Source organism: Haematobia irritans, chromosome 3 (genome assembly GCF_050003625.1).
Source record: "Haematobia irritans isolate KBUSLIRL chromosome 3, ASM5000362v1, whole genome shotgun sequence".
Classification (NCBI taxonomy): Eukaryota; Metazoa; Arthropoda; class Insecta; order Diptera; family Muscidae; genus Haematobia; species Haematobia irritans.
Window position 1 is genome coordinate 178,852,072 of NC_134399.1, and position 26,113 is coordinate 178,878,184.

General features: G+C 37.1%; 1 protein-coding gene across 1 annotated transcript in view; it reads right to left on the reverse strand.

Moving 5' to 3' along the window:
* LOC142229471 (galactose mutarotase) overlaps nt 1–26,113 on the reverse strand; it is an 85,844-nt gene that overhangs the window by 15,196 nt on the left and 44,535 nt on the right. Inside the window, exons 4-5 of the mRNA XM_075300030.1 lie at nt 16,579–16,820; nt 8,076–8,178 (exon numbers count right to left, since the gene is read on the reverse strand). Coding sequence (XP_075156145.1) covers nt 8,076–8,178; nt 16,579–16,820 — 345 coding nt within the window. The remainder of the gene's footprint in view (nt 1–8,075; nt 8,179–16,578; nt 16,821–26,113) is intronic.

Consider the following 26,113-nt stretch of genomic DNA (forward strand, 5'->3'; position numbering starts at 1 on the left):
TTGAATTCGGATCACACCTAAAGAAGTGATGCAAATTCAGTGCAACGGCTGTTGAAATGGAGGACTTCCGTCCTATGACAAGCCCATGTTAAATTCACCGCTTATGCGACAATTTTACACCACTTCGGGATCCAGAACATTTTCATTACTTTTTTGGCGTCGCTTTTTTGCTGGGTTATTATGGACTGATAGGAACGAATTCCTGCATGGTTGTTGGATACCCTATACTAACATCACGTACCAAATATCAACCGAATGGGAAGAATTTTGCTTATCCAAGGTGCTCCGGAGGTCAAATCTGGGGATCGGTTTATATGGGGCCTATATATAATTATGGACCGATTTCGGCCAATTTTTGCGTGGGTGTTTGGGGCCATATATTAACACCACGTACCAAATTTCAGCCGGATCGGATGAAATTTGCTTCTCTTACAGGCTCCGCAAGCCAAATCAGGGAATCGGTTTATATGGGGGCTATATATAATTATGGACCGATCTGGACAAATTTTTTCATGGTTGTTAGAGACCATATACTAACACCATGTACCAAATTTCAGCCGGATCGGATGAAATTTGCTTCTCTTAGAGGCTCCGCAAGCCAAATCGGGGGATCGGTTTATATGGGGGCTATATATAATTATTGACCGATATGGACCAATTTTTGCATGGTTGTTAGAGACCATATACTAACGCCATGTACCAAATTTCAGCCGGATCGGATGAAAATTGTTGCTCTTAGAGGCTCTGCAAGCCAAATCGGGGGATCAGTTTATATGGGGGCTATATATAATTATAAACCGATGTGGACCAATTTTTGCACGGTTGTTAGAGACCATATACTAACACCATGTACCAAATTTCAGCCGGATCGGATGAAATTTGCTTCTCTTAGAGGCCTCACAAGCCAAATTTGGGGGTCCGTTTATATGGGGGCTATACGTAAAAGTGGAGCGATATGGCCCATTTGCAATACCATCCGACCTACATCAATAACAACTACTTGTGCCAAGTTTCAAGTCGATAGCTTGTTTCGTTCGGAAGTTAGCGTGATTTCAACAGACGGACGGACGGACGGACGGACGGACATGCTCAGATCGACTCAGAATTTCTCCACGACCCAGAATATATATACTTTATGGGGTCTTAGATCAATATTTCGATGTGTTACAAACGGAATGACAAAGTTAATATACCCCCCATCCTATGGCGGAGGGTATAAAAAGGAAAATTTACATTTAATGTTTGACGTTTTAATGACTATTATGGAAAAGTACATATTTTTTCAGTATCGAAAAGTATGTATACTTCATTTATAATATAAAAAAATCATTAAAATTATGTATTCCTCCGTACTCATTCAAAACCAGTATTTTTTTTTTAATTATGAATCAATGAATTAAATTATAAATTATGAATGAATTCATACAATTTAGGAATTCAGTGTTTGGAAAATTTTTAAGAACACTATTCATAAAATAAGTGTATTATTTTTTTGTGTGTATGCACCGCAATTTTACGCCGTTCTTTGGTTTTGCGTTTCGTTTGGTTTTTTGTTTTTTTGCTTTGTTTTAAGTATTGGCAATTGAAACTGAAGTTCTGAATCTGGTTTGGTTGTAAAAACCAAGTCAATAACAACAGCAACAGCGATAGCAGAAAAATATGAACAACAAAACACTTTTTGTTGTTGTTGCTGTTGTTTGATTTTGGAAAACTTATTAAAAGCATGCATAAAAACATTTATGGTTGTTTCTCAAAGTAATTGTGCATAAAAAGTACCCCTCCCTGGATTTTGTGGTCTAAGGGGGAGTGGATTGAATGGTAAAACGCTTAGCAACGCCAAAGTTTTTAATTAAGCCCTGGTATCGTGTTATCGGTGTGGTTTGACATGGTCGGAAGGGAGTGGATACCCATCCACATGGAACATATGGAAAAAGGGCATCACAATTGAAATAAGCCAAAGGGGAATATGAGATGAGGGAACAAGTTAACACTAATTCAGGCATCATTGGTCAATAAATTGCACTTATGAGAACTTTTAACATCAAGGGATTTTATTTTTGCAAACTTCTCATATTTTGATAGCTATGAATTGAATTGGCATATTGGACTCTATTAGAGATATGAAACGATTTTTGTGTTTAGTTGAATGCCAAACGAATGGAAAGACATCAAGAGAAAGAAAATTCCAATGAGTGATATCAATACAGACCCAACGGGAAATAGATCAACCCTGGGACAAGTACAGGTCTAGCTGATGGTGTGTATGGAATGCCTGTCCCGATTAACGTATGCAAGGGACCGGCAATTTTAATATGGGTTTTCACGACCACGGCATGGATTCATTCCAAATGACACTTCCTAGGAAAATTAATAGATATCATCGGCTGTCGAAGACGAAATAACTTCCCTGGAGTATGCTATTCCAATACTTCTCTAAAATGGTCTAACGGTGATTCTTATTATTCGGAGTGATATAGTCGATTGCGTAAACATATTTCTCATATTAAAGGCTTCATGCAGGATAATTCCCATACGATATTTTAAAATGAATACTGTCTCAGCTAACTAGGAATTGAGGCGTCTGTACTTGTCGGTGACGTAACTGGTAAGATGTAGACGCAATGTAGACGTTAATCGATCGCATTCGCAATCAACAATGTTAAAATTCTTCAATCGTATTTGCTGTTTTGATCTCAGCTTAAAACCATTGCATTGACTGGACTACAAGACTAGCTTAACCAACAGAGGAAAATAATGTTTGTCAAATTTATTTAGGCAATGTCCTATAGACTGCAAGATGGTTGGATGGACGCATGTTTCGGAATTACCACATTCCTCATCAGCATCTTCAACTTGCAGCAAAACTATCAACCAATTATCAGAATAAATTCGGGTAGTTCACTAAACCCAAAAGTGAACCACACTTGAACCTTCCAAAAAAAAAAAGGTTTATGATAGTCGGCTTTTGCCGAAATAAATCATAAAAAATCATCCTCATATGATACAATATCGACTCCGTGTGGATGGAATAGAGAATACGTAGAAGTTGAACAGTTCCGGAGATATCCACCTTGGGGAACTCCTTGATCCACTCTACAGGGTCCTGATTTCTTTTCACTAAATTCCACATACGACTGGCGCCCGCACAGATAATTTAGAACCCAACGCCTGGTTCCAGCCAGTAAAGACGTTTTTTTCTGGCCGTATGACATGGCTTAAGCTGATTGCGCTATTAATCAGCTATTAATATAAACTTAGATGTTATGCAAATCAGTCGTAGTACTATGTACTTTATGGAGTCCATATTGGTGGTTGGCAGCTGGCGAGGGGTAGTGCCTCAACTGTCTTGGCTACTGGCGAGAGAAGGGAAATCGGTCTGTACGATTCACTTTTAACCGAGTTTTGCCAGTCTTCACCCTAACATACCCATTTTCCAGACATCGGGTGTAATTAGTGATTTCAAAGACACCTGGAGAAGTCTTGTCAGTATTCAACTCCGGGTATTTCCAGATGCTATAGGTTAGGTTAGGTGGCAGCCCGATGTATCGGGCTCACTTAGACTTTCAGTCAATTGTGATACCACATCTTATTACTGAGTGCTGCCCAATTCCATGTTAGGCTCAATGACAAAGGACCTCCTTTTTATAGCCAAGTCCGAACGGCGTTCCACATTGCAGTGAAAGCACTTAGAGAAGCTTCGAAACCCTCAGAAATGCCACCAGAATTACTGAGGTGGGATAATCCATTTATAATAATAATCTTTTTAGTGTTCGGTCGAATCAGGAATCGAACCCACGCCCTTGTGTATGCAAGGCGGGCATGCTAATCATTGCACCACGGTGGCTCCATTCCCAGATGCCATAGTATATAAATTCCGGCCCAGCTTTTTGGATGATTTCGTGCTGTTGATGACATTGGTAACTTTGGTTATGAGACCACGAATGCGACGATTGGCTCTTATTTTTGTTTTGTCACTTTCGGGATGCTCAACAAACTGTCCGTTCAAAATTCTACCGGCTCTCATCGAATTCCCTGGTTCTAGGATCAGCTGGGTTCGCACGACGGCGTTCATCACACTCGTCTGCGAGTCCCGCCGCTTCTGCTGGGAAGGTTGCCAATTCGACTAGCGGGTATGAAGCGAGTGGCTGTTGCATTGAGGCCACGTTGTTGTGTTGATGCCACGGAACTTCTTCTGAACAACATGAACATGGGAGGGCGCGGAAGCTAACTGAAGAGGCGATCTATGTATTCTCTGAAACCGTCCATTGGCTATCTTTTGGTTGATGAACGTCCGGCATTCAGGTGTTATGCAATTGGGGAGTCAGTCAATGGTGAGAGTTGTCGGGAGTTGGTCTTATCCCAGTGAAATGTTTGCTTGGCATGTCATTGGTGACACTAAAGATGTATCTGGCGAGCTACTAACAGCCATAATTATCATGTGTGCCTCTTTGTTCATCATGCATAATGTGGAGTCATCTATCTGCTCTGCCAAAACTAAGCCTCTCAGGACATTGCCCAGGGAGAATGCCAAAGTTCATGGTGGGCATTAAAGTCCCCTAACACCAATCGGTTATGCCGACGCAACAGCCACTCAATTGTTTGTGGCAATAACCTGGAGCACAGCTACAAACTAAAGGTATTATTCGTTATATATATATATATATATATATATATATATATATATATATATATATATATATATATATATATATATATATATATATATATATCCATTACGGCAGCCCTAGACTTGACTTGAAAGATGCAATATGAAAGCCAAGCCTCCACCTCCCTGTGTGATCTTTACGTAGCACATTACATTCATCACAATGCAGCAAGCTGCAGGAGACATTTAGCTTTGTCTCTTGAATCACCGCCTGATTCTCTTTCGATTCATGAAATCTACAATCTTACTAATCTTACCTCGGTGCCCGGTGCTACTAAATTGCAAAAATGATACACTTTTCGGAACTGGTACAACAATATTCCGTGTAAGAAACGGGGATTTTTTTTTTGAACGGGAGAAGTCGATGGTGTAGTCCGATGACCCACTGCTGCTGTCGTTGACCTCCTGTCACGTAGTCAGTATGACTATACTCCCGAACGGGGGTGAATTTAGTTTGGGGGCACTGAGCAGTATTCACCGGGGTTTTTCCTCCATCCCGGCTCGGATCAAAAGCAAACTGAGAAGGCTACTCGGGATGCACCTCCTCCAACAAAACAGACGGACGAAACAACAAGTACCCTGATCTGGCAGCCGCCGACCCATGAATTGAACCCATCGAGACAATCTGGTGTAGAGATTCCGCTAGAGTGTGTTGGTTTATGTCACTTTATCCTTCTTACGGACTTCATTGAAGGACCATATTCTATCGATGAATCCCCAAGCGTGCCTTTTACTAATCAATGCAATGTCAACTTTAAATATTAGTAGACGAAATCCGAAAGACGTAAGAGGCTCTCCCCAAGGAGGAGTTTCTCAACAGCACATTGATTGAGTTTTCCTTTATCCCCTTAAAAGAAGAAATCCACTATGCTTTTGATTTTGAAGTAATAGCCAGTGAAAAATTCCTACACACGTGTTGGTCATATCATTCATCAATATTTGGATATGCGGAAGCTCTGTGCGATCACATCCGAATCGACAACTCAGCGATTGAACGGGTGCTGTCATCAAGCAACTTGGGAATAACTTGTAACTCAAAACTGACATGGTCTAATCATATCTATGGTTCAATTGGTAAAATGCATGCTATGTTAAGGAACCTATGGTCAGTAAGAAAATCTACACCATTTCACATCAGAATGTTACTTGCAAAAGCATACTTGGCCCCGGCTATAATGTACGGATGTGAAGTATTTGCAAACTGCAATTTCAATGACCGCTCAAAACTTAATGTTGCATATAACAATATCGCCAGATATGTTTACAATAAAAACCGTCGCGATAGCATATCAGCGTTTTCTTACCAAATATTCAATATATCCTTCGATAACTTACTTAAAGCCAAATGCCTGACAATGCTTCATAAGATTATTTACACGAAAGTGCCGCAATACCTCTTCACCCGCTTACGTTTTTCTAGGTCAAATCGAGGAAAGAAATTAATCTTACCACGCTTCAAATCTCTAGTATCGGAGTGACAATTCTTCATTTTTACCATTCGTCTTTGGAACTCTTTACCCCCTGAACTACAAATATTAAGCAATGCCAGTCACTTCAAGAGAGAAATTTATAAGTTTTATGCATAAGTTAATCCGTCTTGTTAAAAAATGTTTATAAACTTGTTAAAAAATGTCTTAAACTTAATATCATTATAAAGTTGGTACTGTCATTTATAAGAATAAATTCATGTTGTACCAGCCTGACATTTCATTCAAATAAATTAATATATAAAATAAAAAATAAAATAAAATCACGAAATGGGTGCCGCGCGAGCTCACATTTGCAGCTGTTAACTCGTAATACACCCGAGTTTTTCCGTCGATATGTGACAAAGGATGAAACATGGCTCCATCATGTTTCATCCATTGTCTGCAATGAAGAGGTGATCGCCGAAACTGAGGCCTATTTTGAGGCAAAATCGAAAGAGTACTACCAAAATGGTATCAAAAAATTGGAAGGTCGTTATAATCGTTGTATCGCTCTTGAAGGGAACTATGTTGAATAATAAAAACGAATTTTGACAAAACAATGTGTTTTTCTTTGTTAGACCGGGGACTTATCAGCCAACATATTAGCTCTCCGGATGACTGTGAAAGGGTCGAGAGTGTATGGTCGAGTGGTGGGAGCCACCGTGGTGCAATTGTTAGCATGGCCCCTTTGCATGCACAAGGTCGTCGGTTCGATTCCTGCTTCGACTGAACACCGAAAAGATTTTCAGCGGTGGATTATCCCACCTCAGTAATGCTGGTAATATTTCTGAGGGTTTCAAAGATTCTCTAATTGGTTTCACTGCAATGTGGAACGCCGTTCGGACTCGGCTATAAAAAGGAGGTCCCTTGTCATAGAGCTTAACATGGAATCGGGTAGCACTCAGTGATAAGAGAGAAGTTCTCCAATGTGGTATCACAGTGGATTGAATAGTCTAAGTGAGCCTGATACATCGGGCTGCCACCTAACCTAACCTAACCTATGCTCGGGTGGTAAACCTTGCGTACAAATGACGTAAGATGTCCAATTGCTAGGTGGAATTGAGTTTATTGGACAGGAAGAGGTATATTGGGCAGGAAGCTGGACTTTAAGCTCAATATTGAAGAAAAGGCGGGAAACTGTAGCTTTCTTGGATATTCTTGGTGACACTAAGTGTTATAGTTATCGAGTATTCACCGTCATCGAACTTATTTTTCCGAACATCGTATTGTGAGTATAAAATAAAGAGGATTGTTTTAGGAAAAATAAAACCATCTAGGGTTTTGATGGCCATATCATGAATAATTAAAATAAAAATTCTAGAATGGAATTGATAACTGCTGTAGCGATCTACAACCAAGAACTAAAAAAAAAACATATTTTCCATTCACTAAGGATTGTAGGCAAACTTTGATGCAACCATATGCAAATCCTATAACCGCTTAAAATATACACCCAAACAAACCATTGTTTATTTGCTTAACATTCTATGGGGAGTTGTGGATATTCTTTAGATGGTTCCGTCCATCTCTCAAAGAAGCTTCTTGTATGGGATTTCATAGAAATTCATACTATTGCAGATTATGGATTTTTTTAAATCAATTTCATTTGATTGGAGTTTTCCCCGCCTATGGACAAATAAGGATTTGGTTTTTGTTTTGATGCAATGCAATGGGTGGGATTATGGACCGCATCATCATCATAGTCATCGTTTGTGTGAACTGCTATATGACTGCAAAAGTTTTGCCTTTTAATTTGCCAAGGATTTTGTTGAGTTTCTCAATTAAATAAAAAAGGAATCAACTATTGTACTGCAATTCCGACTGGATGTCTGTATATTGGCTTCTTCTTCTTTTATTGTTTTTAAACTGGCATTTGATGATATGAATCCATAGATGGTTTTCCAGTTTTTATTTGAATATTGCATATGATTTAAACTTACCTCGCCTTTTTCCATATCCGGCATGCTATTGGATGTGTAAAACTGAACACCCGGTTGATTGGAAGCAATTTCAAGCCAACGTCCCGAAGGTGGATGTGATACTCTGGAAAAGTCAACAATTTTATGAATGTAAAGTAAATTTATTAAGGATGAATTTGTATACAAAAAAAAGATTTGTTAATGTATTTAAATAATTCGGGGAATTTAAATTTACCATTTGGAATATTTGAATTGGTTATTCTTATTATACCCACCATGGAGTTTGTCATTCCCTTATCGAAATATCAATTTCCGACTAGATAAAGTACGTACATAAATATATTTTTGATCAGGGAAACATCATAAGATTACCATGCGATGTCCGTCTGTCTAGCTATACGAGGACAGTTCGGAAACTTCTTAGCCTAACACAAAAAGCGCGGTATAAACAGAAAAAAGTTGTGTTTTGGAAACTTCCATCTCTGTTATGAACTCATGTTAAATTTTGTTTCGATCTGGCAACTCTTTCATATGTTCAAAAAAGACGCACTCCCATTTTTTTACAATGAAAAAATTAGAAATGCGTGCTGTCATTAAATATTTACATAAAAAAGGTTTATCGGGACAAGAAATTCATAACAAGTATATACGGCCGTAAGTTCGGCCAGGCCGAAGCTTATGTACCCTCCATCATGGATTGCGTAGAATCTTCTTCTAAACACTGCCATCCACAATCGAATTACTTAAGTTGCGGTAACGCTTGCCGATGGCAAGGTATCTTAAAACCTCCTAACACCATCTTCTAAATTGTATGTCCATACGTGGTATATATTAAATCAAAAAAGATCGATCCAATATGTATATAATTCTGTTTGACAAAGTAGACATAACATTTTGACAAAATTTTCTACAGAAAGTAAATATTAAAAAATTTTCTATGGAAATAAAATTTTCACAAAATTTTCTATAGAAATAAAAATTTTGACAAAATTTTCTATAGAAAGAAAATTTTGACAAAAATTTCTACAGACATAAAATTTTAACAAAATTTTCTATAGAAATAAACTTTTGACGAAATTTTCTATAGACATAAAATCTTGGTCGATTATTTTTGGCTCGAGTGGCAACTATGATTATGATCCGAATAAAATTTGAACAAAATTTTCTATAGAAATAAAATGTTGACAAAATTTTCTATAGAAATAAAATTTTGACAATGATGAAAATTTTATTATGAACCGAATAAAATGTTAACAAATTTTCTCTAGAAATAAAATGTTGACAACATTTTCTGTAGAAATAAAATTTTGGTAGATTATTTTTGGCTCTAGTGGCAACCATGATTATGAACCGATATGGACCAATTTTTGTGTGATTGGACCAATTTTGGTATGGTTGTTAGCGACGGTTGTTAGAGACCATATACCAATATCATGTACCAAATTTCAGCCGGATCGGATGAAATTTTCTTCTCTTTGAGGCTCCGCAAGCCAAATCTGGGGATCGGTTTATATGGGGGCTATATATAATTATGGACCGATGGGAACCAATTTTTGCATGGTTGTTAGAGACCATATACCAACACCATGTACCAAATTTCAGCCGGATCGGATCAAATTTGCCTCTCTTTTAGGCTCCGCAAGCCAAATCTGGGGATCGGTTTATATGGGGGCTATATATAATTATGGACCGATGTGAACCAATTTTTGCATGGTTGTTAGATACCATATACCAACACCATATACCAAATTTCAACCGGATCGGATGAAATGTGCTTCTGTTTGAGGCTCCACAAGCCAAATCTGGGGATCGGTTTATATGAGGGCTATATATAATTATGGACCGATGTAAACCAATTTTTGCATGGTTGTTAGAGACCATATACCAACACCATATACCAAATTTCAGCCGGATCGGATGAAATATGCTTCTCTTTTAGGCTCCGCAAGCCAAATCTGGGGATCGGTTTATATGGGGGCTATATATAATTATGGACCGATGTGAACCAATTTTTGCACGGTTGTTAGAGACCATATACCAACACCATATACCAAATTTCAGCCGGATCGGATGAAATATGCTTCTGTTAGAGGCTCCACAAGCCAAATCTGGGGATCGGTTTATATGGGGGCTATATATAATTATGGACCGATGTGGACCAATTTTTGCACGATTATTAGAGACCATATACCAACACCATATACCAATTTTCAGCCGGATCGGATGAAATATGCTTGTTTTAGAGGCTCCACAAGCCAAATCTGAGGGTCCCTTTATATGGGGGCTATACGTAAAAGTGGACCGATATGGCCCATTTTCAATACCATCCGACCTACATCGATAACAACTACTTGTGCCAAGTTTCAAGTCGATAGCTTGTTTCTTTCGGAAGTTAGCGTGATTTCAACAGACGGACGGACGGACGGACATGCTTAGATCGACTCAGAATTTCACTACGACCCAGAATATATATACTTTATGGGGTTTTAGAGCAATATTTCGATGTGTTACAAACGGAATGACAAAGTTAATATACCCCCATCCTATGATGGAGGGTATAATAATGATATGGTGAATGTGTTAGGCGAAAGTGTTCCTTCATATGCAACAGTCAAAAATTGGGTTGCTGAATTTAAACGTTTTCGTACAAGCATTGAAAATGAACCACGTTGTGGACGTCCAAAAACAGTAACAACAATAGAAATTGTAGCCAAAGTGCATGATATGGTATTAAATGATCGACGAATAAAAGTGCGTGAAATTGTTAATATCATGGGTATCTCAAATGATCGAGTCCATTTAATTTAGCATGAAGAACTACAGATGAAAAAGCTTTCTGCAAGATGGGTGCCGCATTTGTTAACAGTCGATCAAAAACGCATAAGAATGAACATTTCTCAAGCTTGTTTGGGTCATTTTAAGGGAAATACTCCAGAGACGAAAGAACAATCCAAACAATGGACTGAAGCTGGAGGAAGTGCTCCAAAGAAGGCAAAAAAAAAAAAAAATCAATCGGCTGGTAAGGTTATGGCAACGGTTTTTTGGGACTTCAAAGGTATTTTATTGATTGACTATCTGCAAAAGGGTAAAACATTAAATTTAGAGTACTATTGCAACCTTTTGGATCAATTAAATGTACAAATTCGAGAAAAACGTCCTGGCTTACAACACAAACAAAAATAATTTTTCATCAAGACAACGCACCAGCGCACAAGATTTTTTTAAAAATGGCTAAAATCAACGAATTAAAGTACGAGTTGCTTGACAACCCACCTTAACATATTCTTCTGATTTAGCTCCCAGTGAATTTTACTTGTTCCCAAATTTAAAAAAATTCCTTGCTGGCAAGCGTTTTACCTCAAATGAAGATGCAATTACAGTTATAAACCACTATTTTGAAGACCTTGAGGAAAACTATTTCAATCAAGGGATGGAATTGCTAGAAAAGCGTTGGACTAAGTGTATTGAAGTTTCTGGAGATTATATTGAAAAATAAAAATATTTTTGAAAACCTAACTATTTTCTTTCATTCACGCAAAAAAATAATTCTTTCCTCCCAAACGAAATTTTAGACAAACAATGTTCGTTTCTCATTTGCTTTTCGCTGTAAGGAAGTGTATTGGAAGAAAAGTATATACTTTTTGTGATAAACGTTTATTCTTTTCCAGGATGTAAAAACAATTTCATAAAGACTAACTCAAAAAAAAAACATTGTTTTCTGTCTAATTGCATTTTCTCTCACATCTTTCTCACATCCACGAGGTTTTTTAGTTCTTAACACCTTTTCCTGTAATATCAACAATGTAGAAGAAATTATACGATTTTATAAATTTAAAATTTTTTTTTACCTTTCGCCTGGACGGAGAATCAAACCGCGGACCATGCACTTTGTAAGCCAACACACTAACCACTAAGCTATGTAGCCGTTATTGTCATCAATAGACAATTACCCATATAAGTTATATTTATATAGCATAGCTTGCGGCGCCCACGAACCGAATAAACAAAGTTTATTTAACAGAAACAAACATTTAGTTTGGCACAGTGGAGCAGTGGTTGCTACGTCCGACTTGCATGCCAAGGGTCGTGGGTTCGATCCCTGCTTCGACCAAAGTTTTTGTTTGTTTTTTTTTTACATATATTCCAGATACATATGTTCGGAAGATTCCGAAAAAATGTTCAACATTACATTGTACTATATTAAATTTCGAACTGTAAAATGTGTCTTATTAAAGACCTAAAGTCAGAAAAGAACACTGTTTGATATAAACGAAATGGACTGTGTTGTTGTTTCAAAAATAACCTTTTTTATGGAAAAAATAAAAATTTTGTAACAAACGAATTTTTTTGGTGATAAAAGTTTAAAATTTTCGAAGCAATTAAAAAAACTCTAACAAAAGAAAAACATTTTCGGTACACGTTTTTTTTTTCTTTGCGTGTTGATAAGCTAAGAAGTTTCCGAACCGTCCTCGTATGTATCGCCAGATTTTCCAAATTTGGCCATAAACCCCTTATTGATCAACCGATCTTACTCATCTTGACCAAATCTATTATTACATAGCACTAGTTATATGTGCACAAAATCGTCGAAATCGGTTCAGATGCAGCAATAGCTCCCATATACAGTGGGGAGCAAAACCGAGTGCATGTTTTCATATTTATACCCTGCGCCACACTGTGGAACAGGGTATAATAAGTTAGTGCATATGTTTGTAACACCCAGAAGGAGACGAGATAGACACATGGTGTATTTGGCAATAATGCTCAGGGTGGGTCCCTGAGTCGATATAACCATGTCCGTCTGTCCGTCCTTCCATCCGTCTGTCTGTGAACACATTTTTGTGATCAAAGTCTAGGTCGCAATTTAAGTCCAATCGCCTTCAAATTTGGCACATGTTCCTGATTTGGGTCAGAATAGAACCCTATTGATTTTGGAAGAAATCGATTCAGATTTAGATATAGCTCCCATATATATCTTTCGCCCGATATGGACTAATATGGACCCAGCAGCCAGAATTTTATACCGATTTGCTTGAAATTTTGTACAAACATAACACTTAGTCGTATAGTCAAGTGTGCAAAATTTGATTGAAATCGGTTCAGATTTAGATATAGCTCCCATATATATCTTTCGCCCGATATGGACTTATATGGCCCCAGAAGCCAGAGTTTTGCCAAATTTGGTTGAAATTTTGCACTAGGAGTACAATTTGTAGTATAGTCAAGTGTGCAAAATTTTATTGAAATCGGTTTAGATTTAGATATAGCTCCCATATATATCTTTCGCCCGATATGGACTAATATGGTCCTACAAGCCAAAGTTTTGGCCCAATTTGGTTGAAATTTTGCACAGGGAGTAGATTTAGCATTGTAGCTATGCGTGCCAAATGTGGTTGAAATCGATTCAGATTTAGATATAGCTCCCATATATATCTTTCGCCCGATATGCACTTATATTGACCCAGAAACCAAAGTTTTATCCCGATTAGCTTGAAATTTTTCACATGGAGTACAATTGGTAATATAGTCATGTGTGCCAAATTTGATTGAAATCGGTTCAGATTTAAATATAGCTTCCATATATATTTTTCGCCCGATATGGACTTATATGGCCCCAGAAGCCAGAGTTTTGGCCCAATTTGGTTGAAATTTTGCACTAGGAGAACAATTAGTAATATAGTCATGTGTGCCAAATTTGATTGAAATCGGTTCATATTTAGATATAGCTCCCATATATATGTTTTTCTGATTTCGACAAAGATGGTCAAAATACCAACACTTTCCTTGTTAAATCGCCACTGCTTAGTAGAAAAGTTGTAAAAATGAATCTAATTTTCCTAAACTTCTAAGACATATATATCGAGCGATAAATCATAAATAAACTTTTGCGAAGTTTCCTTAAAATTGTTTCAGATTTAAATGTTTCCCATATTTATACCCAGCGCCACACTGTGGAACAGGGTATTATAAGTTAGTGCATATGTTTGTAACACCCAGAAGGAGACGAGATAGACACATGGTGTCTTTGGCAATAATGCTCAGGGTGGGTCCCTGAGTCGATATAACCATGTCCGTCTGTCCGTCCGTCCGTCCCTCCGTCCGTCCGTCTGTCTGTGAACACATTTTTGTGATCAAAGTCTAGGTCGCAATTTTTACAAAAATTGTGTTCCACCCTAGTGCATTAGCCAACTTAAATTTTGAGTCTATAGATTTTGTAAAAGTCTATCAAATTCTGTCCACATCGAGTGATATTTAAATGTATGTATTTGGGACAAACCTTTATACATATATAGCACCCAACACATTTGACGGATGCGATATGGTACCGAAAATTTAGATCTACAAAGTGGTGCAGGGTATAATATAGACGGCCCCGCCCGACTTTAGACTTTCCTTACTTGTTTTTAATTAATTTATTAAATAGAAAATGTCTAATGTAAGGCCCACCAAGATTGGGTCGTTAATGAATGGAAATACGTAAAATGGTCAGATGAAACAAAAATAATACGTTTTTAATCTGATCCAATAGAACATTACTGGTAAGAAACTGTATTTACTATGAAATTGGAAATCTAGAGGTATTCTAGGAAAGTAAAGAGATGTGCCGAATATAGTGTGTATCGGTCCATGTTTTGGTATAGCCCACATATGGACCGATTTTCCCATTTTGCTTCTTGGGCGTCTAGAAAGCGTATTTTCTATCCATGTTTTGATATAGTCCCCATATAGACCCATCTCCCGATTTTAATTCTTGGTCTTCTACAATCCGTAGTTTTTATCCAATTTGCCTGAAATTTGAAATCTAGAGGTTTTCTAAGACCATAATGGTGAGTACCGGTCCATGTTTTCATATAGCCCCCATATAGACCGATCTCCCGATTTTAATTCCTGGGCTTTTACAATCCGTAGTTTTTATCCAATTTACCTGAAATTTGAAATCTAGAGGTATTCTAGGAAAATAAATAGATGTGCCGAAAATGGTGATCATCGGTCTATGTTTTGATGTAGCCCCCATATAGATCAATCTCCCGATTTTACTTCTTGGGTTTCTAGAATTCGTAGTTTTTACCCAATTTGCCTGAAATTGGAAATCTGGAGGTATTTTAGGAAAGTAAAGAGATGTGCCGAAAATGTTGATTATCGGACCATGTTTTGATATAGCCCCCATACAAACCGATTTCCTGATTTTATTTCATGGGCTTCTACAATCCGTAGTTTTTATCCAATTTGCCTGAAATTGGAAATGTAAAGGTATTCTAGGACCATAAAGAGTGTGCCGAATATGTTGCGTATCGGTACAGTTTTTGATATAACCCCCTTATAAACCGGCCCTCCGATTTGGGGTCTAGATTCTAAGACTACAATTAGATGTGCTGAATACTGTGTGTATCTTTCCATGTTTTGGTATAGCCCCTATTACACCGAACTCCCGATTTAACTCCTACGATATCTAGAAATTGTAGATTTAATCCGATTTGCCACAAATTGAAATCATACTGGCATTTTAGTCCCATAACAAAGTGTATATGATTTAGTTTTATGTCCATTTGGTAAGGCCTCCATATAGACCGATTTCACTTATTGAGGGTATAGAAGGCGCACTGATCATGAAAATTGCTTGAAACTGAATGCAAAATTTCCAGATTTTACTTCTCGTAGTCATTTAAATAATTGGGATGAAAATCTATAGATTGTAGATTTCAAATCAAGGCGTTATTTCATCATTTTCTTGCACACTTACAAGAGATGTTTATGATTCCTCTAAAACTCAAACAAAAATGGTTATTATAAATTCAGAATCTGATCTAGTCTTCATAGGTAAAATCTTTACATTTATCTGTGGGAAGCGTACTGGTTGAACTGATCTGCTTGGGAAAATATCTCTCATCAAACCCCCCTGACATTTTCAAAGGAAACTATTATATTTGATTCATGGTGGTGGGTGTTTAAGATTTGGCCTGGACGAACGTACTACTATACTTGTTTTAATTTACAAATGTTAACTATTCGAACATTGCAAGAATCTATGGTTTAAATTTTTTAAAAATTGTCTTTCAATTACAAAGATTGGTGGAAGTCGAATTTTGCTGCCGCGACTTTTCTATGAATTTTTACATAAAAGGACCTACATAAAATTTAATTGTAATCTAAATTCGTTTTCTTTTTTGTTAAATTTCGATTCGATCCAATTTGGTTAGCGATTTTGACAACCATCAAAAGTCTATTTACACTATTTTCAAAATATTCATACCTATGCCGATTAATCGATTCTACAGATAATATCAAGTCAATCGGATTTTTTTTTGTTGGATTTTCCCATTGAAAATCCCTGTTTTTTCCGATTACTTGTTTCAAACAATTATGGATATTTTGCTTACTCTGAGATTGAAATTGACCCATTAATCCAATACGGAAATGCTTACCGCTATAATAGCTTAAAATACACTGCATTTTATATTGCATTTCCAACACCATCTCATCGTGGTAAAATATCATCTATGTATGTGCAATTAGTTTGACTTACTTGGCTATAACATTTATCCGTTGACCATCGTAATTATTATCCGTACAATAATTATCATCATAGCCATTAATAGGCAATAGACTTTTCAGTCTTTCACCCAAATTGACCATTTTCCGCAAATCATAAAGGGTACCATCAACCGAAGTAAAATTGCCCGTGGGAATTGAATCAGCATCAGTTTCAGTTATTTTATCCGCATTAATCATTATGTGGTGATCGTAAATGGTTGACTTTCCACCCACCTGTAATGAGAGAAATGACGAACACAATTAGAGATAATTACGCGCCATTGTCCATATATGGACATAAATGTATATGGTTTCATTCGCTTCCAATTGTTGTGGTATTAATAAATCTAAAATTGCAAGGAAAAATGGTTAGAGTGGCGTGTTTAAAGGGGCCTTTTTGTTTGTGATAGAGAGAAATACAGGACGGATGATATGTAATGCAACAAAGTAAAACGCTATATTGCTTTTAAATTTTATTCTTCAAAATCAAAAAATTTCGGAAATTTTAGAATCAGCCAGCAAAAAAAAAATAGAAGTTGTTCCACAAACATTTCTTTTAAACCGCATCCCGGAATCCCTCATATTTTTTTCCACTTCCGATCCAGTCCTTTTGGACAAGTCCATAAAAATTTCTTTTAAAACGTATCCCGGGATCCCCTATAGATTGTTTTTCACTTCCGAGGCAGTCCTTTTGGACAAGTATTAGAAAGTACGAAATTAGGCTATTTTAAGTGAACATCTTAGTTTTGGACAATTAAATTTCACAAAAAAAATAGAAAACCAATACAAAAGTAAAAAACTAACACTAAAAAAAAATAAAATTTCATGCCCGCTGAGATTTGAACCTTTGCCGTTTGACTTTTACTTCCATGGAAGTTCTTTTGAGAAGGTTTTACGAATTACTATAATTTTTATACCCACCACCATAGAATGGTGATGGGAGTATAATAAGTTTGTCATTCCGTTTGCAACACATCGAAATACCGATTTCCGACTATATAAAGTATATATTCTTGATCAGGGAGAAATTCTAAGACGATATAACCATGACCGTCTGTCTGTTGTAATCTCGCTACAGTTTTCAATAACGAAGCTATCGGCAGGTCAAGTTCGAAGATGGGCTATATCGGTCTAGGTTTTGATATAGGGCCCATATAAATCGATTTGGAGTCTTGGGTTTCTATTATCTATCCGATTTGAGTGAAATTGGAAATCTGGAGATAGTTTAGTAAAACAAAAGGTTGAGCCGAAAATGGTGCTTATCGGTCCATGTTTCGGTATAGTCCACATATAGACCAATCTCCCGATTTTACTTTTTTGTCGTCTAGAAACTGTAGTTTCTATCCGATTTGCCTGAAATTGGATATCTATAGATATTTTGGGGACCACAAATAGGTGTGCCGAAAATGTTGCTTATCGGAACATGTTTTTGTATAGCTCCATATAGACCGATCTTCTGATTTTACTTCTTGGGCTGTTAGAAACCACTTTTTCAATCTCATATGCCTGAAATTTTAAATCTAGAGGTATTTTATGACCACAAATAGGGTCTATCGATCCATTTTTGGTATAGACCGATTTCCCAATTTTACTTATTGGGCTTCTAGAAACCATAGCGTTTATCCAATTTGCCTAAATTTTGAAATCTTTTGTTGGGCCATAAATTGGTGTTCCGAATATACTGTGTATCGGTAGATATATTGATATATCCCCCTTATAAACCCACCCTCCGATTTGGGGTTCAGATTCTGTAGGTTTTTCAGAATCACAATTAGGTGTGTTGAATTTGGTGTGTATCGGTGCCTGTTTTTGGCATAGCACCCATATAGACTGATCTCTAGATTTAACTCCTTGGGCTTATATAAACCGTAGTTGTTACCAACTTTGCCTGAAATTTTAACGGATTTAGTTTTTAGCGGTCCATTTGGGCAGGCCTCCATATAGACTGATGTCACTTCTTGAGTGGAGTACTGACAAGCCCATGTAAAATTGAGTGGAGACGAAGTTACTACTACACTGAAAAAAAGCATGAGCGTTCCAAAGATTGTGTCTTTATTTTAAAAATTTTGGTAATGATTCCGAGCCAAAGAAGCGGAGAATACAACTAAGGATACTTTTAAGACACAATTTTCTTTTAAATTTGGGTTTTGTGTACTTGCTTCTAGGAAGCAAATTTTAATTTTTCGTTTTTTCAGTTTTTTTTTTCATATGCTATCAAAGTCCTTTAAAAACGAGTTAACGACAACGTTATTTTCCAAATTAAGACTCGACTTCCTGTAGAAATTATGCTATGTTTCAAGTAAAAACGTCTTTAAAATAAAGTGTTGAAAAACATGTCCTATATTTGAACGATTTTTTGCTTTGTAGTCAAGATGCAAAAAGACAACAAATTTAAAGACAATTTCATTAAATTTAAAGATTTTCTGAATTATTAAAGTCAAGTTGACCTCAGCCCAAACATTTTTTCTTTCATGTTATGATACCCATTTTTAAGTGAAATCGCTTAATTATAAGGGCAATATGACTTCATTGAAAAGTTTATCGACTTTTGGACTAGGAAAACAACTTTATATTAGAGAAATGCGTCTTCTATGCTAAGCAAAATTTGCATTCGTATTTTAAAGACATGAAATCTTTGACCTCACGACAATATTTTTTTCAGTGTATTACTACTTTCTTGGAAGCTCTGTTTTTTTTGGGCAGTTTAGATTTATTTCACTTGGATGTCTTTGCCACGAATTTTGGCTTAAATGGCTCTGCAGAATTTTGGCCCATTCCGGGGAAGTACTCTCTTGAGAACCTGCGTCGCACTGATCCCATATATATCATTCGCTTGTTTTTAGTCCCGACTTTATTCTCCAAAATGTCTCAGGTAAAAAAACACCAATGGATTGAGTTTCAGAGATTTTTATGGCTATTGTGCGGTGGAAATGAACGAATGTCCACGATGCTGTCCATGGTGCTGAATTGAAATGTCCATGGTCTGAGGCCAAAATTTTGGCCTGCCCAATTCCTCAATAAAGCTAGTATTTGGATATTTTCTGGATAATATTCGATATTGATTTTGACCCCATGGTCGATGAATACGAGCGGGCAGACCCCACCGGTCATCACGACGATCCACACTATTACCATTGGTGGCGTTTAATTTCAGCTGTCCAATTGAAGGTGTACATTTTCAGATGACCTTTTTGGCAAGTAAACCCGATCATTTTGTTTGTTCACAAAGTGATTAATTTGGAATGCCTTTTTATCGGAGAACATCAAAATTGTAGTAATGAAAATGTTTCATTATACCAATGAAAATTTTTCGTTGTCTGAATTTTAATGAAATTTTCTTTGTGTGGAGGTGAGCTCTTGCCCTTTTTGAAACTTCAATGGCTTTAGAGCCAATTTTTCATAATTTGTTGCATCCGTAATCAAAACCAACGGGCCGATTTATCTTTTTACACCGAGAGTCGGTTTTCGTGACCGGTTGACCGGTTTTTTCAAGGCCTCAACAACCGGCTTTCGGTTTTTATATTTTCATTGTAAAATTGCCAATGTAACGCCGTATTTAGGGAAATGTATCTGGATATTTTAAATGATTTAACTTATATACACTAAAAAAAAAATTGTATTTCACAACGGACGTTGTCAAAATGAAACGGAAACGGTTCACAAAATATCAAAACGGAATGTTCACGATTTCATGAACGGCATTTGTTTTTTTTTTTTTTGGCCATTAAAAGTCTTAAAATAATCGTTAGACGTTATTATGGCAACTCCGCCGTTGGTGCAATGTGCTAAGGCGACTGTTAACGCGTATCGTGCAGGCAACACAGGTTCGAATCACGGTAGCGGAAATATTTTTTTAATTTTGTTCATAAATTCGTAGCCATTATCTTATCAGATCATGAACGTTGGCTGTTGTTTTGACAACGTATGGTGTCATTTTTACGTTGTCAGATTGACCCCATCTGTTCTCAGGTTGACAACACATGTGTGTTGATTCACTTTCATTAACGTATCGTTTCGAAATGACCACGCCGTTCATGATTTTTTCTATGGGTGTACATTTCAATTTAAAAACATGTATCCAATTTGTAATAAATTATTGAATTATTTCTTTCATTGATTTTTTGTGACAACAAAATTTGATTTTCCTTCCAAAATTAAGTGCTTTTATGAAAACCGGTTGAACCGATTATCCTGGTTATCAAAAAACACCGTCCATTGGGTTTGGAAAAATATCCGTTTTTTAAACTGAGAAATGCCGACTCGGTTTTTTGATAACTCTAGATGTAACGATAGCCACATGTGGTTTTCCAGCCAAATATAAACCACCAATATTTGGGTGAGTAAATCATTTGTATTCATTGATCTGATGATGCACTTGCCAGCGGAAAATATAAAAGCACGATTTATTTGAACGAAGAATTCGTTAGTCAAAGTTCGCATTTTTTATACCTGATTGTTCCAAAGTAGAATTTCCCATAAGGCCCTTTTGGAAGAAAGGCCTTTGTGAATTAACTGCTTTCTTTTGTTTTGTATTTTTAAGTTCACATTTGTATGGAAACTCAAGAATGTGTGTGTGTGTGTGTATGTGGTGAACATAGCTTAGTAGGGTCGACAAATATTTAGTGCACGCCAATTCTTTGGCTAATAAATCATTAATTATTTTATGGCTACCTTGTGGTTATGCTGCAAAGCTTTTGAAATCTTTAGTTAACTCTTTCATCTTCTTCTTTATCGTCTTTTGAATAATAAAATGACCAATGGTTTCGCATCGTGAAGGATTATTCTTCGCCTGTGATTTAATTAATAGATTATGTGTTCTTAGGTAGCTGTCTGTCACTATCGATTAAATTCCGTAATTGACTTGAATGTGAATGGCATTGAGGTGTTTACAAAGACATTTGGACCAAGAAATTAATATTAAAATTGAATATGAAAAGTGAAATGTCAAAGAAATGTCACCAGAATTACTGAGGTGGGATAATCCACCGCTGAAAAACGTTTTGGTGTTCGGTCGAAGCAGGAATTGAACCCACGACCTTGTGTATGCAATGCGGGCATGCTAACCATTGCACCACGGTGGCTCCATTGCACCACAGTGGCTCCATTGCACCACGGTGGCTCCATTGCATGGTCAAATGTGAGCTCGCGCAGCACCGATTTGGCTGATATTGGATATCTACAGGTATTTTAGGACCATGGTGTGCCAAAAATGGTGAGTATCGGTCCATGTTTTGGTATAGCCCCTATATAGATCGATATCCCGATTTTACTTCTTGGGCTTATGAAAGTCGTAGTTTTTATCCAATTTGCCTGAAATTGGAAATCTAGAGGTATCTTAGGACTACAAAGAGACGTGCCAAAAATGATGAGTATCGGTCCATGTTTTGGTATAGCCCCCATATAGACCGATCTCCCGATTTTACTTCTTGGTCTTATAGAAACTGTATTTACTATCCGATTTGAGTATCGGTCCATGTTTTGGTATAGGCCCCATATGGATCGATCTCCCTATTTTACTTCTTGGTCTTATAGAAACTGTATTTACTATCCAATTTGCCTGAAATTGAAAATCTGGAGGTATCTTAGAACTACAAAGAGGTGTGCCAAAAATGATGAGTATCGGTCCATGTTTTGGTATAGCCCCCATATAGATCGGTCTCCCTATTTTACTTCTTGGTCTTATAGAAACTGTTTTTGCTATCCACTTTGCCTCAAATTGAAAATCTAGAGGTATTTTAGGACCATAAAAAGGTGTGCCAAAAATGGTGAGTATCGGTCCATGTTTTGGTATAGCCCCCATATAGACCGATCTCTAGATTTTACTTCTTGGGCTTATAAAAATCGTAGTTTTTATCCAATTTGCCTGAAATGTTTTAGTATAGCCCTATCTTCCGATTTTACTTTTTGTTTTTATCCGATTTGCCTTAAATTGTAAATATACTGGAATTTTATAATTAAAAAAACGTGTATCGTATTTAGTTTTTATCCGTCCATTTGGTAAGGCCTCCATATAGGCCGATTTCTCTTCTTGAGGGTATAGAAGGCGCACTGATCATGAAAATTGCTTGAAACTGAAAGTAAAATTTCCAGATTTTACTTCTCGTAATCATTTAAATAATGGGGATGAAAATCTACGGATTTTAGAGTTCAAATCAAGGCGTAATTTCACCATTATCTTGCCCATTTAAAAGAGATATTAATGATTTCTCTAAAACTCAAACAAATATGGTTCTTATAAATCCAAAATCTTGTATAGTCTTCATAGGTAAAATTTTTAAATTTATCTTCGGGAAGTGTACTAGTTGAACTGCTCTGCTTGGGAGAATATCCCCCCCCTGAAATTTCAAATGAAACCATAATATTTGATTCATGGTGGTGGGTATTTAAGATTCGACCCGGCCGAACTTACTGCTTTATGTACTTGTTTTTATTTCAAACAATCAATTTTTAATCAAACTAACAACACAAAGTAAGATAAGAATGTAATTGAAAATAGTCGAAAAATTAATTGAGTTTTACAATCAACATCAATTAATGTTTTAATTGAATCAATTAAAAAAAAAATCAAATCAATTAATTTGTTAATCAAACATTTTTTTAGGCCCAATTAAAACTGTGATTGATACTATCATTTTCGTGATTGAAGACATTGCAACTAAAATATTAATTGGATCAATTAATTTCGTGAATCAGAATTTTTTTGTGTCTATGGCTACTTTGTCGGTAGTGCAATAGGCTAAAGCGATTTTTAACGCGTATGAAGCAGACAATCCAGGCTCGAGTCACGGTAGAGAGCTTTTTATATCCTCCACCATGGGATGGAGGTATATTAACTCTGCCATTCCGTTTGTAACACATCGAAATATTGCTATAAGATCCCATAAAGTATATATATTCTGGGTCGTGGTGAAATTCTTGGTCGATCTAGCCACGTCTGCCCGTCTGTTGAAATCACGCTAACTTCCGAACGAAACAAGCTATCGACTTGAATCTTGGCACAAGTAGTTGTTATTGATGTAGGTCGGATGGTATTGCAAATGGGCTATATCGGACAACTTTTACATATAGCCCCATATAAACCGACCCCCAGGATTGGGCTTGCGGAGCCTCTTAGAGAAGCAAATTTCATCCGATCCGGTTGAAATTTAGTACCTAGTGTACGTATATGGTCTCTAACAACAAAGCAAATATTGGTCCATATCGAAATGTAGTACCTAGTGTAAATATATGGTCTCAAACAACCATGCAAAAAATGGTCCATAATTATATATAAACCGATCCCCAGAGTTGACCTTCGGATCCTCTTGGAGGTGCAAATTTCATCCGATTCGGTTGATATTTGGTACTTGGTGTTAGAATATGATCTCTTACAACCAAGGAAATATTGGTTCATATCGGTCCATAATCATATATTGCCCCCATATAAACCGTATCCCCTGATTTGATTTTGGAGCCTCTAGGAGGAGTAAATTTTATCCGATCCGGTTGAAATTTGGTACGTGGTGTTAGAATATGATCTCTAACAACCAAGCAAATATTGGTTCGTATTGGTCCATAATCATATATTGCCCCCATACAAACCGATGCCCAGATTTGATTTTGGAGCCTCTAGGAGTAAATTTCATCCGATTCAGTTAAAATTTTGTATTTGGTGTTAATATATGAACACTAACAACCATGCAAAAATTAGTTCATATCGGTTCATAATTATATGTAGCCCCCATATAAACCGATCCCCAGATTTGACATCCAGATCCCCTTGGAGGAGCAAAATTCATCCGATTCGGTTGAAATTTGGTACATTCTGCTAGTATATGGCCGCTAACAACCGTGCCAAACTAGGTCCATATAGCCCCTACATAAACCGATCCCAAATCTCACAAAAATGGGTCCATAGCGGTTCATAATTATATATAGTCGCTATATAAAGCCACCCCCATATTTTAATTCTGGCTCTTTAATTACCACGCAAATGTTTATATCGGTTCGTAATTATTTGTAGACTTCCCTGTATATACCGGTCAAGAACTGAATTATATACGTATATAATCTGCCACGTATGGACTAACTTAGACGATTTAGAAGACGATGTTAAGAAGTTTTATGGTGGAGGGTACATAATATTCGACACGGCCGAACTTATTCTCAATTCTTTCTTGCTCTATCTGACATTTCTAAACATATATATGTTTAAAGGGTGATACGGTCAAAATTTGGTCAATAAAAACTTGACGTATTTCTTTCAATTTTGCATTTAAAAAACCTGAACACCCCTCAATTTGAAGGTGTGTGTGTGTAGAATGTTGCTCCTATTTTGATTTTGGAATTCACTCTTCAGTTGTCAAAATGCCGTTCAAGCAGGAAGAGCAGCGTATCAAAATTTTGCTCGCGCATCGCGAAAATCCGAGCTACTCGCACGCAAAGCTGGCAAAATCGATAAAAGTTGCCAAATCAACCATTACAAATGTAATTAAAGTGTTTGGAGAACGTTTGTCGACAGCCAGGAAGTCTGGATCGGGGGGAAATCGAAAACAGGAAGCCGCTGAGACAACAAAGAGAGTTGCCAGTAGTTTCAAGCGAAACCCTAACCTCTCTCTCCGAGATGCCGCAAATAAGCTGGGTGTATCGTCTACAACCGTGCATCGAGCCAAAAAACGAGCCGGACTATCGACTTACAAGAAGGTAGTGACTCCAAATCGCGACGATAAACAAAATACGACGGCCAAAGCGCGATCCCGGAGGCTGTACACGACGATGCTGACGAAGTTTGACTGCGTGGCAATGGACGACGAAACCTACGTCAAAGCCGACTACGAGCAACTTCCGGGACCAGAGTTTTATACGGCAAAAGGAAGGGGAAAGGTAGCAGATATTTTCAAGCACATAAAACTGTCAAAGTTCGCAAAGAAATATCTGGTTTGGCAAGCCATCTGTACCTGTGGCTTGAAAAGCAACATTTTCAAAGCTTCCGGGACTGTCAACCAAGAAATTTACGTGAAAGAGTGTTTGAATAAACGTCTGCTGCCTTTCCTGAAGAAACACGGTTGTTCCGTACTGTTTTGGCCGGATTTGGCATCTTGCCATTACGGTAAAAAGGCCATGGAGTGGTACGCCGCCAACAACGTGCAGGTGGTTCCCAAGGACAAGAACCCTCCCAACACGCCAGAGCTCCGCCCAATTGAGAAATACTGGGCTATTGTCAAGCGGAACCTAAAGAAGACCAAAAAAAACTGCTAAGGACGAGCAGCAGTTCAAGGCAAACTGGCTTTCTGCGGCGAAGAAGGTGGACAAGGTGGCTGTACAAAATCTGATGGCAGGTGTCAAGCGTGATTTATTGATTTTTTAAATAAACGATTTCACCGATTTACACGCGTTTTCCCTTGACCAAATTTTGACCGTATCACCCTTTATACCAAATTTTTAAATTAATATATTTTTGCATGCAGACGTCGCATTTAAGAAAATGCGACGTCCCAAACATGTTATACTAGTTTACAAACATTATATGATTGAACTTAAAAATAATG